Source organism: Melospiza georgiana, chromosome 12 (assembly GCF_028018845.1).
Source record: "Melospiza georgiana isolate bMelGeo1 chromosome 12, bMelGeo1.pri, whole genome shotgun sequence".
Taxonomy (NCBI): Eukaryota; Metazoa; Chordata; class Aves; order Passeriformes; family Passerellidae; genus Melospiza; species Melospiza georgiana.
In genome coordinates, this window is record NC_080441.1 from 4,440,250 (window position 1) to 4,454,449 (window position 14,200).

General features: G+C 45.1%; 1 protein-coding gene across 2 annotated transcripts in view; it reads left to right on the forward strand.

Moving 5' to 3' along the window:
- Positions 1-14,200, forward strand: part of HDX (highly divergent homeobox) — a 36,734-nt gene that overhangs the window by 5,562 nt on the left and 16,972 nt on the right. For both annotated transcript variants that reach the window (XM_058032907.1, XM_058032908.1), the window contains 3 exons: positions 2,539-2,685; positions 4,568-5,689; positions 9,427-9,480. In XM_058032907.1, the coding sequence (XP_057888890.1) occupies positions 2,539-2,685; positions 4,568-5,689; positions 9,427-9,480 (1,323 nt within the window). The remainder of the gene's footprint in view (positions 1-2,538; positions 2,686-4,567; positions 5,690-9,426; positions 9,481-14,200) is intronic.

Consider the following 14,200-nt stretch of genomic DNA (forward strand, 5'->3'; position numbering starts at 1 on the left):
TCACAAAATTAACTCTTCTGTGTTCTTTCAGAGTGATGTAAATCATTCAGTGGCCTTGTCATTGTGTATCCACATGGGAGATCTGAAGGCAGCTCTCAACATGATAAAGTAGATTATGATGAACTTTATTGATTTGTTAATGGACTAATAATTGTCTCCTCTGTTGCTTGCTATAAATTTCTTTAAGGAGTAGATTATTCAGAGCAAGAGTCTCCTTTGGCCAGCTCTGGCTGTGACTGAATAAATGTTGGGGGGAGGCAGAACTTGGGCAAACCTGACTTGTAATGCAGCTGGTGCTGTGTTTAATAATGCACTGGATTGAGAGGGGGAATAAGAGTTGAGAACTGAGGTAAAAAATGTAATTGAAAAATCATCTTCTATTTTATCTGTTATTTCAAAGAAACGGCAAATTATACAAATTGGTAATTACTGATTTTTCTATTGCCTGTTGACATAGAGAGGAAAGTAAACTCTGAAGTCAAAGCTCTGGCCTACAAGCATTTTACTCCAAATTCTAGATATCAATCTTTTTCTTTATACAGGCCTGTTGAACTCTTAACATCCATTACCATTACATAGTATAATCATCTTGGAGAATAAAGTGAAAGCAGTTGGATGTCTGCTTATGCTTTTGAGCCCCTGATAATTTTATTTGCTTTATATATATGCAGCTCTTGTGCAAAGATTCAGTAGATCATCCCTCTCCTTTCCATTCAGAATTTTCAAAACTCCTTGGCTACAAAGGGTTCCCTCATCCCCTTTATTTTCCTACTGGATGTTGGCAGGTTTCTTCTCCTTTGGTTCATTCTGTATTCTTGTGATTTATGCACTGCATTAAAATAACTTGGGGCTGGTGACGTTTTTGCTTCCCAAGGCACCATGGTGGCTGCAGGCTGTTGCTGGCACTTGCATTGTCTCAGCTGCTGGCCTCCTGTCTGGGACAAAAAAAGGCCCTGCCTTGGAAATCTGTGATGATGAGGCTCTTCTTGTCTGATATCTACCCAGAGGATTGCACTCTTTGCCTGTGTAGATTGTGTAACAAGAGCATCAAGCTCCAGTTTGCTGTTAGGATTCTGCTGTGTGCTTGATAATGTTGATAATATTGGCAATAATGTTTGCCTTTCCCAAGCCAGGGCATGAATTTTCACACATAACAAAGCAATGTCTGGTTTAATGTGTTCATCAAAGTGCTGCCCTGTCCAGGCCAGCTCCTGTGTCCTCACAGTGAAGCTCAGGGGGACCCAGTGCTGGGAACTGACCTGAGGAGTTGCTGCTGGCCCGGGAGGAACCCAGGCCTCTTGTCCTGGTTGACTTCTGAGCACTGTTGTGTAGAGGTAAAACATTATAAAAGAAAGGCCTTGTAAAATCAGCCCTTGCTATTTCAGCTGAATTAACAACTAGCCTGTTAAGTTCCCATGAGAAAGAATCATAAGAATGGGAATCAGTTTGCATAACAGTCTATTCTTGCAAGAAGGCATCTATGAAAAATAAGAAGCCTGCCCCATGAGAATGCACAAAGACAAGATGTAAACACCTGTGTAAAGAGAGAGCCTTAGCTTGTGCACACACAAGCACCAATGAATTGAGTGGCAAGAAAGTTCTTAACCAATTAGAAAGTTCCTAACCAATTAGAATTAAACACGATAACTTGGAAAACAGGATAAAAATAGGCTGTAACATTAAAGTGGGGTTTTTGCTGCTGGAGCTTTGAACACCCATCGTTATTCACCTCTGCTGTTGTTGCCGAGCACCACTTTGGACAGAGCCAAGGAGCAGAAACACATCCCAAGGTGCTGAAGCCAGCATTGGTTATATCCCAGGAAAACAACCCTTACATGTTCTTAAACATCCAGATTTCCAGTCTTCATGGGGTGTCACAGCAGAGAGCCTTTCTCAGCCAGGGACATGGGTGTCCCTCCTCTGTTAAACTGGGGTGTTTGTTAAACTGGGTGGGCAGCACCAGGGATCCCCAAAGCCCCTCCTTGGGGGCTTTCCCCCAAGTTGGTCTTTGGTCCTTGATCCTTGTGACTTTGCAGCTGGAGGTGCCAGTACTGACACAGCAGAAGGACAGGCTCTTGTGGAGTGCAGGAATTGCTGGAGACAGTGGAAACTTTACTCATGTCCGTCACCTTCATTTTATACCAGATTGTATCTGGTTTTTGTTGTTAGGGGTGGGAAACCGACCTGCCAATATTGGAGCTGCTCATGTTTCTCTGTTTTGCCTAATGCCTTTATTTCATTTACATTTTTAAGGGTGAAACTTTCTCTTTCAAACTAGAGCCTCATGGGCTTAGCAATACCATGTAATACTTATTTATTTGTGCAAAGCAGTCTCTGTTGTTCCAAACATCCAGTTCACTGTTCAGCTTGACACAACTCTGATTGCAAGAGGCTTTCTTGGAAAGTCAGGAAGTGTTGGTAAAAGGTTCTGTAGAGAAAACATGTCAGTCCTGAGTGTTATCACAGGCACAGATGAGAGCTGTGCCTCCTGCTCAGCTCAGTTCCCACCCAGCTTTCAGTGTCTCCTTTTCCTTTCAGATGAATCTGCGCTCTGTGTTTACTGTAGAACAACAAAGGATATTGCAGCGTTACTATGAAAATGGAATGACAAATCAAAGTAAAAATTGCTTTCAGCTCATATTGCAGTGTGCACAAGAAACTAAACTGGATTTCAGCGTGGTCAGGGTAAGTACTGAGGCCTTCCAGATTTGTTAAGCATACACATTTATTGCTTTACAGAAAATATAGAGAGGTCTGGAGTCTCTAACTTTATCCTTGTCGTAGATCAGACTTCAGTGTGTGTGTGTGACATTTATTTATACCCAGAGAGCCTATTTAGAGTTTGTTTTCACTGAAATATCTTCACATGACTGTTCAATTTAGCAGGGGCCTGGATTGCACAACGAGTGATTTTTATTGCCTTTTTTTGGGATTTTCAAAGTTATTATTTTTTAAGTTATTATTTATTAAATTATAGGGTGGCTTGCCCTATAGAAACTTTGTATGATACATTATATCAGAGCAAGGTCATGTTATTAAGAAACTATTTTTAAGCTAAATAAGTTTCTATAAATTAATAATTTTGGGGGAAACAATTGTGGAAATATTTCTTTTGATGCACTCTGTCACACTTGCATTCCACATCACAATCATAAATATTGTGATCCTTTGTGGTTATTCACAGTGGGGACATTCTTTTCCTATAAAACAAGAATGTCCCAGTGCTAACAGGAGCTCTTCCAGAGTCTATGAATTCCACAGAAAGGGAAATAATAATCCCTTTGTGAAACACTAGACAACAAAATGGCTGTTGTCCGAGAGGGAGCAGAAATAGAAATCCTGAGGCATTGGATGGAAAAATAACAAAGGGCAGTGGAGCTCCCAGGAGCTGCTGTGGCACTGAGGAGGAGCAAGTGGGGCCAGGCTAGGTTGGTTTTTAGTTGATTTAACAGTGGCACATTGACAATAACAACCCTACTCCTAAATCCTTACCTGGATTCCCCTCTCTCAGAACTCTGGAAACATTACAAGTTGCTTTCTCAGCTGGAGGTGGTAGAAGCTGTGAAAGTCAGGCAGGGGTTCAGGCTCCTGGGGCAGGCAGGCAGTTGTAACAGGAATCTGAATGCTGATGGTGCAGCCAGGGCTGCTTTGCTATTTTTGTGCTGATTGAGTGTCCTAGAGGAGGCAGCCCAGCTCCCCTCTCCTTGCAGTTCTCTCCATCTTCATGTTTCCCTTCCCTCTCCATTTCCCTTCCTGCAATCAAGGATCATTCCTTGTTTTCTTCCTGAGCCCTGATTTGCAGCACTTCAACTTTTTCTTACTTCAGAATGGAAACAGATCCAGTGTCTGTCCTGCATTTGTCACATTTTAGCACGATCTTACCTTTCTCTTCTCTACACCCATCATTTCTGCTTCTCCTAAATGCCCCCTTTTCCCTTTTTTTCTTTTTATCCTATAAAACTCTTGGTCAGTGATGAGTTCTTTGCAAAATGATACTTGAGTTGCAGCTGGCACTTGCAGATAGGATTATAATAGGCACATGAATTCCCTAAGTACAATTGGTCAGGAGAATGGGACTGCAAAGCTGACCAGTAACTGACATTTTACTGCATGTTACAAATTGTGCCTCAAATTAGACATTTTGTAAAATTTGCAAAAAATTAGTAGAGTAGAATAGTGTATGGCAGGGATGGTTTTTTTATGGTTTTTTTCCTGTATGAAATTAGTCACGGTGGTGTCAATTAAATAAATCTTGACACTTCAAGACAGGAGGCATCAGGATTTTTGAGAAGCTGGGGTTTTGGAATTGAGGCTGGGCCTGTCCTGTGTATGAGTTGTGGATTCCAAAGAGGAGAGCCTGGATCTCTACCCTGTATTGTTCAGGCCTGTATTTCCACCCTGTCATGTTCACTGCATAATCAGTACATGATTTACATATTTGTAAACTTACATCTCAACTCGAACACTTAACATGTCATCAGACCTGCTTAAAAATGGAATTGCTAATTTTTTTCTGCCTCTCTGACACCCCGTTTTGTGTTTGTTGGCGTTGCTGTCTCGTTTGCAGACGTGGGTTGGCAACAAGCGGCGGAAGATGAGCAGCAAGATCGCCGTGGAATCTGGGGGCACCCCCCCGAGCACTGCTCCCGCCACTCCCTCCGTGCCCCCGGAGGCAGCCGTGAGAAACGTGGTGAATATTGCTCGATCCCAAAGCCAGCAATCCTCTTGGACCTCTTCTAACAATGATGTGATAGTGACCGGGATCTACAGCCCCGCCGGCTCCTCGGGCCGCCCGGGAGCCGCCAAGCACACGAACGCCTCCGTGGCGGAGCTGCACAAAACCTCCATCCCACGGCTCCCGGGCAAGAGCGACGCGGACTTCCAGCAGCAGCACATCCCTCTGGGACGGCAGGTGCCCCACTGTAAAAACGCTTCCCTCTTGGTAGGGGAAAAGACCATTATTCTATCCAGGCAAACGAGCGTGCTCAATTCTGCAAACTCCATCTACAGTCACACGAAGAAAAGCTACGGCAGCTCCTCGGTGCAGACGGCGGAGCTGGTGTTACCTCAGAAACCCATGATCTGCCACCGGCCCTGCAGGGCCGAGCCCTTGGCGTGCCAGCGCTTGCACAAGGCCGAGCCCGCGGCCCTGGCGCCGCACGTTCCCCCGGGGCCCAGGGCTCACCCCCGGGAGCCGGGCTGCGGCACCCAGAACCTGGAGATCCGCGAGGTGTTCTCGCTGGCCGTCACGGACCAGCCGCAGCGCCTGGTGCCGGGCAGCACGGCACAGAAAGCGGCCTCGCTGGAGGGCAGCTGCCTGTCCATCGCCATGGAGACCGGCGACGTGGAGGACGAGTACGCCCGCGAGGAGGAGCTGGCCTCCATGGGGGCGCAGATCCAGAGCTACTCCCGCTACTGTGAGGGCAGCGGCTCCGGCCGCAGCGGGGACAACCAAAGCGCGGCCGGGCCGGGCCGCAGCGGGGGCTGCGGGGCACAGCTGGGCCCTGCCCGCGACGGGCCCGACAATCTCCTGTACCACAGCAGAGAGTTCCACCTGCCTGCACGGACCTCATTGCACACCGCACCCAGCACGATTTATAACCCTGCCAACGCAGCCAGAAGTACCTTTTCTCCTCATTTTACATCTTCAAGTCAACTGAGGCTGTCACAAAACCAAAATAATTACCAGGTAATCCATCAGTTTCTCTCTGTCTTCAAACCTCAGAGCTGAGGTTGTACATAAATGCTGTTTCAGAGTTGCTGGCACCTTTCTGCAGGCTGTGCTCCTTTTATGCCTTCCAGTGGAGATAATTCCTCCTCAAACCCAGTGCAGGCAGCACTGCAGTGTGGTAGCACTTCTGCCTGTCTAAATGAACCCCTGGTAGCCATATGGTGAAGATCAGTGAGGATTTCATGGATTCCAGGCTAAATTTTGTCTGCAAGAGGGTCATACCCATGAGCTGCTGGTTGTGCTGCCCTGGCTTTCCAGCACATGCCGTGGCCATTCCCTGGGTGTTGTCCTGTGGGCACACATCACACGTGGCACAAGAACACATCACACGTGGCACAGGACGTGGTTTCAGGCTGACATTTGTGCATTTGCTCACCCCATTGATGTCAGCCTAGAATCCTGTACCCCCTGTGCAGGTGGCAGCCTCTGTGTTCTGTCAGGGATTAGGATCCCCTGTGATGGAGTTAACTCAGCTTCCTTTCCCACAGCATCTAATTCAAATAATCAGTTTTACATTCAATCCCTTTATTCCTTTTCCTGTACTAAAATCCCTTTAGTGATACTGAGGGGAAATTAAATGCAGATCATTGAAGAACTAAAAGATGTTTAGGAGAAACTGCAGCACTTGACACATTTTTTTAGTTTTTGGTATTACAAGGGGAGAGATACTTGCAGGAAACATCCAAATTGGTATTTTTCATGGATTTTTACACCATCTGGCATGACATAGCCTGGAGACACTGAGTTAAAAGTCTTTTAAGGCTGACAGAATGTGATTCTGTGTGTGTCACCTGCATGCACTTGCCTGTTATTGCCTTTTTATTTTCTCCTGAAAATAAACCATGTCGACAGCATATCAGCTTTCCCTGTGCTTTGCTCACCAGGGTAGAGAATGAGACTTTGTGAATCGTGGTTTTTTTAAGATTTTTTTAGATTTTCTTTTCCTTTTTTCTGGACTTGTTCCTATCTCATGTGACATTTGAAGGAAAACTTCTAAGTCCAAGTCAGTGCCACTTTTCACCTGAATTATTACTGCTCTGGGTAAAGCAGAGGTTTGATGGACAGAGGGTAAATTCTGGGGAGTAGATGCACGTCAAATGTGCTTTTCTCTCTTTTACTCTCACTCAGTCTCTCAGTGTTTGCTGTTACTTTTATAACTTGGTTATAGAATTCCTGAAATGCTGTTTAGTTTTGCCACCCCAGTTTCACCAGAGAGGAAAAGCTGTAAATGTGCAGATCAGTCCAGTAAAGGGTTGGTGAAAGTGCTTACAATTGAGTTAAAGGCATTTTATAAAGTTTCAGGAAGGGAAATCCATTACTGATGCCTCCATCAGCTGTGTGCTCATGGTGCTTTATTTCACTCTTGAAAAAGCATCAGAGAGATTGATTTCATCTATTTTAATTTTTTTTAAGTGAAATTAAGAATAACTTTTTTGGGGGTTTTATGGGGTAGGAACTGAGTCTTTTTGAAGAGCTAGAACAGTTCATGGTAGATGATATTTTATCTGCTTGTGTGGTGTTTTATGGATCAGAACAAGATCTCTGGAATTTTGTTTTGGGGTATTTTTTACTTCCCCCTGTTGTAACAACACACCTGGTTTTCTGATAAGTGAAGAATTCATCTGTACCCCATGCCTGTCTGACACCCTGCTCTTTGGATTTGGAGTGTGGATGGAGGGAGCTTCTGTCATACCCCTTGTCATTCCAGAGTTTTAAACCTTGGGAAAGCTGAGCAGGAAGCTGTTAATGCCCTTATTGCTGTGAGCTCACACCCTGTGAGCCCCTGAGGTGACACTTCTGGGAATTAGAGACTTCCTAAGGTGCTTGAATCCTTTTAGGCTTGTACAGGATGGCATTTCATTTTTTGTAGCCAGTTTATGTTAATTTAGTGCCCATGTTTAGCTAATTTATCCATCAGCACAGAGATGAAAATCCTTAAACTTGGGGAAATCTTCTTGAGTTTAAAAATAGATTAAACCTGAGCTAAATGATTATTGGAGTAGTTGAACATCCAAGCAGATGCTTTTTCAAAGTCAGGACTGTGTGATTCATGTTTTGATGAAGCAATTACTGTCATATATTGGTGGGGTATCTAATTAGCAATTAGTTATAGCTTCCTTACTGGTTCAATTAATCAAATTCATGTTAGTGTAACTTAAGACTAAATTTAATTAAGTGATCAATTTTAATGCCTGAGCAGTTTCAGTAAACAAATTCTTCAGCCTACTTGCTTGTCTTAGTTTGACTTTGAGTGTGTTGGAGTGCAGAGGTTCCTGTGCTGTCCTCCAGGCTGAGGTGGGAGTTAGTCTTGGTTTCTTGCCCCCACCCTAAGGGACAGGAACACTGTTGAGAATCTGTATTTTGATTTACTCTGTTCCCAAGCCCAGCCCTTGACAAGGGCAGCTCAGAGCAGTGCTGTGCATGCTGTACTCCAGGGAGTTCTCTTGAGATGAGCTTGGCTGGGTTTGGCCCTGTCCCTGTCAGAACTGAGTGCATTTGTCTTCCCAGCAACCCTTAAAGCTCTGCCAGGTAGATGTTGCTTTATTCCCATAGAAAATCACTTTTTTTTTTTTTTTTTTTTTGTAGCCCCCTTTAAATGAATGAAAAGGAGCTGCCTGGGTGATTCCTCAGGGTGCCTTTGCAGGGGATTCTGTGGTGTGAAGCTGTTGGTGGAATACAGGGTTACAATAGACAAAGTGTGTGCAGTGCAGAAATTAATATTTTAGGCTCAAACCCTAATGGTCCTTGAGAGGGGAGGGTGCTCCTTTCATCCCCCTTCACCCTCCTTGTGCTGTCAGGAGAAAGTGTCTGACTTTGGGTGACCTCCAAGTGCTTCCAGCTAAAAGCTTGAAGAATAAAAGTGTTTTATGTACTTGTAGAGCAGCCACCTGTAGCAGGGCTGCTGTGCTTGTTGTGCTCATGCTGCAGAGCCATCAGTGAGGAACTCTGCAAGTACAGAAACTCTCAGAGCACTTTGGGCCAGTCAGGAGTGCACAGGTTTTTTCCTCACAGGTGATTGATCTCTCCAGAGCTGTGTTTAGTCTCTCAAGCATTGCTTGTCTGCAGCAGAAGATGAACATGGAATCTTAAATAAGCCTGAAATATTCCAGGCTATGACACCCCTCAGATGGTCAGGGAAAACACTCTGAGATTTTTATTTAATGAAGTCTGACCTCTGGGAATGATGGAGAAGCAGCAGGAATGGCAGCAGTTCTCCTTTGCCTTCACACCCCTTCTCCTTCCTTCTCCATCCTGAAATCCCTGTAATTTCTGCTGGTACTCAGATCTTTAACATGAGACATTGAACAGCTCAGTGACAAACACGAGAGCATTTTTTCTGGAAGTTGAAGTGAAGCAATTGGAAAAGATGTGAGGGCAGCTCAGTCCTCAGCCCTTGTCTGACTCCAGTCTGCTCATCCTGCCAGATGGAAAGGGAAACTGCTGTTGTGAAATACAAGTTTTGGGGTACCAAAAGTACAGGAACACCCCAGTTGTCACTGTGCTATCTTGCCCTCACCCAAAGAAACAATGTTTTATTCTTGGCAGTAAAGGTGAGTGGGACTTTGGTTTTCAGTCTTAGCCTGTTTACAGACGTTTACAGAATTGAATGCACAGTGCTGAAGTCTCAGTATTGGCTCTCACATCAACCTAAGCTGCTCTTGTTTTCTCTTCTGTTTCCTCCTTCCCCTCTGCAGATTTCAGGAAACCTTACTGTGCCTTGGATTACAGGTTGTTCCAGAAAGAGAGCAGTAAGTACATTTCCATTTAAGTATCTAATGCATCACGTGAAGCAATGAAAAGTTGATAAAAATGCATTGTGGAAAATGTTAGTTCTATTTACCTTGGGTGGGTTTTTTTCCTTTTTCATTTGATACAAACATTATCTGCAGGTGCAGTGTTTCAGTTGAGGTGAAGATGATGTCTGTGTTTAAAAGCAGGTCAAGGTTGTAACTCAGTGTGAGGTGATGCCCAGGTAGGAATCATGCTCTTAGCTCAAACAACATCTGAATTGATCAGGACTGAGTGGTTGGAGCTCAGTGTTTTTTATATTGAAAGTGAAGTGGTTGTTAATTGAAGTAACTGAATGCTTAGGAGAGTAACTCCCTCTGCAGCTTCTCTGCACATGCACAGAATCAGTCAGTGCTGGCTGTAGGAACTTGATCAAGTCTAATTTTATCCACATAAATGTCATTTCACAGTAGCAGAATCAGCCAGTTTGATGTCCTCAATTCACAGACAACTCCAAACCATAACACAAGGTATGAAACAGCTTTTGTCAGGGAAAAAAACCCAAAACCCTGCCCAACTCTTTAGTTAGTCTTCAGCATTTGCAGCTTGTCTTTGAATGGGTGTCAGTTCTGCCTCCTCAGCAGCAAAGCCAGCCTCAGGTGGGATGGTACAGCCAGGCTCTCCAGGGCTGCTCTGCCACCCCAGCTCTGTCACAAGCAGCAGCTGGGGAAGAGTCTGCCATGGAAACCAAACTGCTCAGTCTGTGGAGCTGGCAGTGCCCTGGCAGTGTCCTGGCAATGCTCTGGCAGTGCCCTGGCAGTGCCCTGGCAATGTCCTGGCAGTGCCCTGGCAGTGCCCTGGCAGTGCCCTGGCAATGTCCTGGCTGTGACTGCTCTGTTGGAGGTGAGGTCCAGGCAATGGAAGAGCCTTTCCTTGCTTTCTCCTGCTGTATCAGAACTTTTTCCTTTATTATTTTCAGTTCTTTAGTCCTCAAGAAGTGTGAGTGTGGCAGTGTTTCCTGTGTAAGTAGGAATCTGAGGACCATCAGTTAATGGTGTTTTCTCTCAGACGTTTTCTAGGTCTCAGCTGAAGCACTTCCCATTTCTGCAGGGTTTGGTACAATGACTTCTTTTTGTACAGAGAGCACTTTATAAGAGCATCTCCCAGAGGAACTGGTACTTTTGTACAAATCCTGTTGTGCTCAATCCATCTTCCTTCTTTCCTAAGTGCTAATTCTCTTGAGGAGGCTTTTTAAAATGCAGCTCTTTTGTGGAAGGCTCATTCCCTCTATCACTTAATGACCTTTCAGAGCATCTCACCAAGGAGCTGGGGAGTGTCCTGGGTAGAGTTTCACAGCTAAATGGGGAGGTTTTAGCCAATACCCAGTTGTAAGGTTATCCAGGTGGGGTGTGTGACCTGGCAGGTACAAATTCTGCTGCTGAGGTTGTTTTTAGAGTTCAGTGCTGCTCTGGGGTCAGGTGTGTGCCAGAGCCAGCTCAGATTTGGCAGTGGGAGCTCAGGGCTGGGACTGGGGTGATTTTGGCTCCTGCCTGCAGCACGGGGGGTTGTTGGGCATTGTGGTCATGCTGGATACCTGACCCCAGCAGTAGAAGGCATTTCTGGAGTAAATTTAAACATTCAAGGATGTGGAGGGGCCTGTTCATTAATCATAGAGTCCCTGAGGTTTGAAAATGCCTGTAAGATCATTGAGTCAGCCCAGCATCAGCATGATCACCACTAAACTGTGTCCCCAAGGGCCACATCCACACTTCCAGGGATGGTGATTCCATCCCTGCCCTGGGCAACCTGTTCCAATGCTTTACAACCTTGTCAGTGATAAAATATTTCCTAATATCCAATATTTCCTGATTGTCCCCTGGCCCAGCCTGAGGCCGTTCCCTCTCCTCCTGTCCCTGTTCCCTGGGAGCAGAGCCTCCCCTGGCTGTCCCCTCCTGGCAGGAGCTGTGCAGAGCCACAAGGGCCCCCCTGAGCCTCCTTTGCTCCAGGCTCAGCCCCTTCCCAGCTCCCTCAGCTGCTCCTGGTGCTCCAGCCCCTTCCCAGCTCCATTCCCTTCTCTGTCCCCATCCTCTCAATGTCTTCCCTGCAGTGAGAGACCATTAAGGATGGTAATTAGAGAATTCTTTTTCCTTAAACCTTTACTCATTTGTCTCTTTAATCAATAAAATGCATAAAACCCTTTGGTTAATCCAATCTGTTTGACAACATCTGTGTCCAGATTTGTGGCTGCACTTTCCCAGCCTGAGTGCAGATTCAGCCTCCTTCAGGGGGCAAGTGGAGGACTTGGCACTCTGAAACTGCTGTGTACACACAGGGGTGAGACAAGCAAAGGAGAAGAAGCTCCTGCTTCCTAGAAACTTTGATTTCAACTGTGAAATTCTTCTGAATAAAGAGTGTGAGGGAACAGAAATAGAATGGATGGAGTTGTAGAAGTGCCATTATGGCAATTACTGCCATTCAAACAGGAAAAAGGCTAATCTGTATTTTGGTTAAAATGGAGAAGATTGTCTTTTAGATGCTCTGAATTTTTAATCTTCTGCCTTGATGTTTTGTTTCCCTTGCCCTGTCCTTCAACTGTATCAGGAGAGAAATAAAAGCTGTGCAGTTCTGCAGAAACTCTTTCTTGTGTGCTCAGCTCTGCTGTAGGATGATGTAATCCTGATTGTTAATGAATATTAGTCTAGAAATATCACCCTGTCAGTAACTCATGAGAGTGTCTTTGGAATGCCAGAGTTCTGTGTCCTGGTGCATGTGCAGTGGCCTTTATGAATGCATTGATTTTTGGTTTATCACAGGGTGGTGGAAGGATAACAAGGATTCAAAAATAGCACTGAAGGTACCAGTTAAGGAGAACTAAAAGGGAGAAAATATCTTCACTTCTGTTCTTAGGTCTTGAGTGTACTGACTGTGCTTCAGTTCTGTGTCAGCTGGGGTCTGAGCAGGATGGGTTTTGTTTGGGGTAGATTTAAAGGAGAACATTTATCACACAGGTGCTGGCTCTGGGTAAGCTGGGCTTTAGTGGTGAAGCTCCATTTTGGGGGAGAGAGGGGGAGCTTGTCTGCCCTGAGCTTCACTTTGGGGTGTCTGGGGACAGGAGAATACTGAAATGGGTGGAGAGTGCTAGATTTGGATTTTTGTGTCATTGTTTGCACATTGGCTATTTGAATAAAACTGTCACAGGAGTGCAGGCACACTTTGGACAGGTGGAGGGGCTGAGGTGTGACAGCTGCCCCAGCTGTTCTGGGCATGGGAGCACAGCTGGATTTTTGGGGCAGACACATCAGAACAACCCTAAAGAAAGCTCCTCCTTGGCCTGGGGTGTGCAGGGCTCAGGAGAACCAATGTGAGCTGAGAGCAAACACCTCAGAGCAGCCTCAGAGAGCCCTGGCAGGGATTCATTACACTCCTGCAGTCAGGGCACCTCAGGGTGATTTGTGGCACTGAGCTGGGAGCCTGCAGGCAAGGAATGCATCCTGCCTGAACTGCAGAACTGTCTGGTCCAGTGTGAGGAATACATTGATAGATAGGGCTCAGAGTGTCATTTCTTTGCAAGACTGTTCATTGCATTGATATCTCTTTTTGGTTTTTTTAAATCTTTTTAGTTGAGTTTGATTTAGAAACAGATATTAACAGAATATCTGTAATTTTGGCTGCATGCTGAAGCAGTTACAGCTTTTCTCACAATGGGATGCTATGAAATATTTATCACCTCTGCTTCCATCAGAGCAAACTTCATGCTTACCCAGCCAGTGGGGAGGGATGCAGAAAGTCTCTGCTGCAGGAACCTGGCAGTGTGTGAGCAGGAGGAGTGGAAGGCTGCCCTCAGACACCTCCGTGCCTGAGTTTGTGCAGCTGTGTGAGCAGCAGTGTCCAGCCTGAGCTCAGCATGGCTGTCACTGACAGGGGGCAGCTTTGTGGCACTGGTGAAACCTGAAGCTGAAACCTCAGGATGAAGGAATGTGTCATCTGGAACAGCTTTAATGAGGTTAAATATCTTGGTGTGTTAAGGGAAAATGCAGGCCTTCAGAATTTATATGTGGGAAATCAAGAAATGATAAACTGAAAAGCAAGAATGATATTGAATAGCACGGATGGGAAAGGAGAAATGTAGTGGAATGATTCAGAAATCACTGTCAATACATACAAATAAGATCTTCAGATGGGAATTGATAATCTCTGAAGAAAACAGGTATTAATTAATGTCAGGGTTCAGAGAGCTCCATGCTGGTGTCACTGGGAAAGGTGAATAAGGCAAAATGAGACTGTGCTTGTACAGATGAATCTGGGATTTGTTCATACCTTGAATACTTTGAGTGCTTCTGATCTTCCCATTCTCCCAAAATATAACAGAGAAGCAGTGACAGGGATCAAAGGCATGGCAAATTTGTTTGTGAGAGGTTTGTTTGCTAAAAATAACCATTACCTCAGCCCAATTCATCAGCAAGTATCAGAACTGAATGTTGATTTAATATGATTTCACTGCAATTGAAATGAACAGCACACACAGTGCTCAGCTGCAGCATAAATGCAAGTTATGTATAAAACCTCAAGTTCTTCCATTTTTTAGTATGTCTTTGATTAATAATCTGAAATTTGTGGGTAGCTTTGTGCACGTGGCCTGAAACATTTTCGAGTGCTGCGTGAGAGCCGCTGTGGAAGTGCAGGCTCTGAGCAGAGGCAGGATGAGGACACTCCACTGTGTGCAATTATTCACCCCAATTA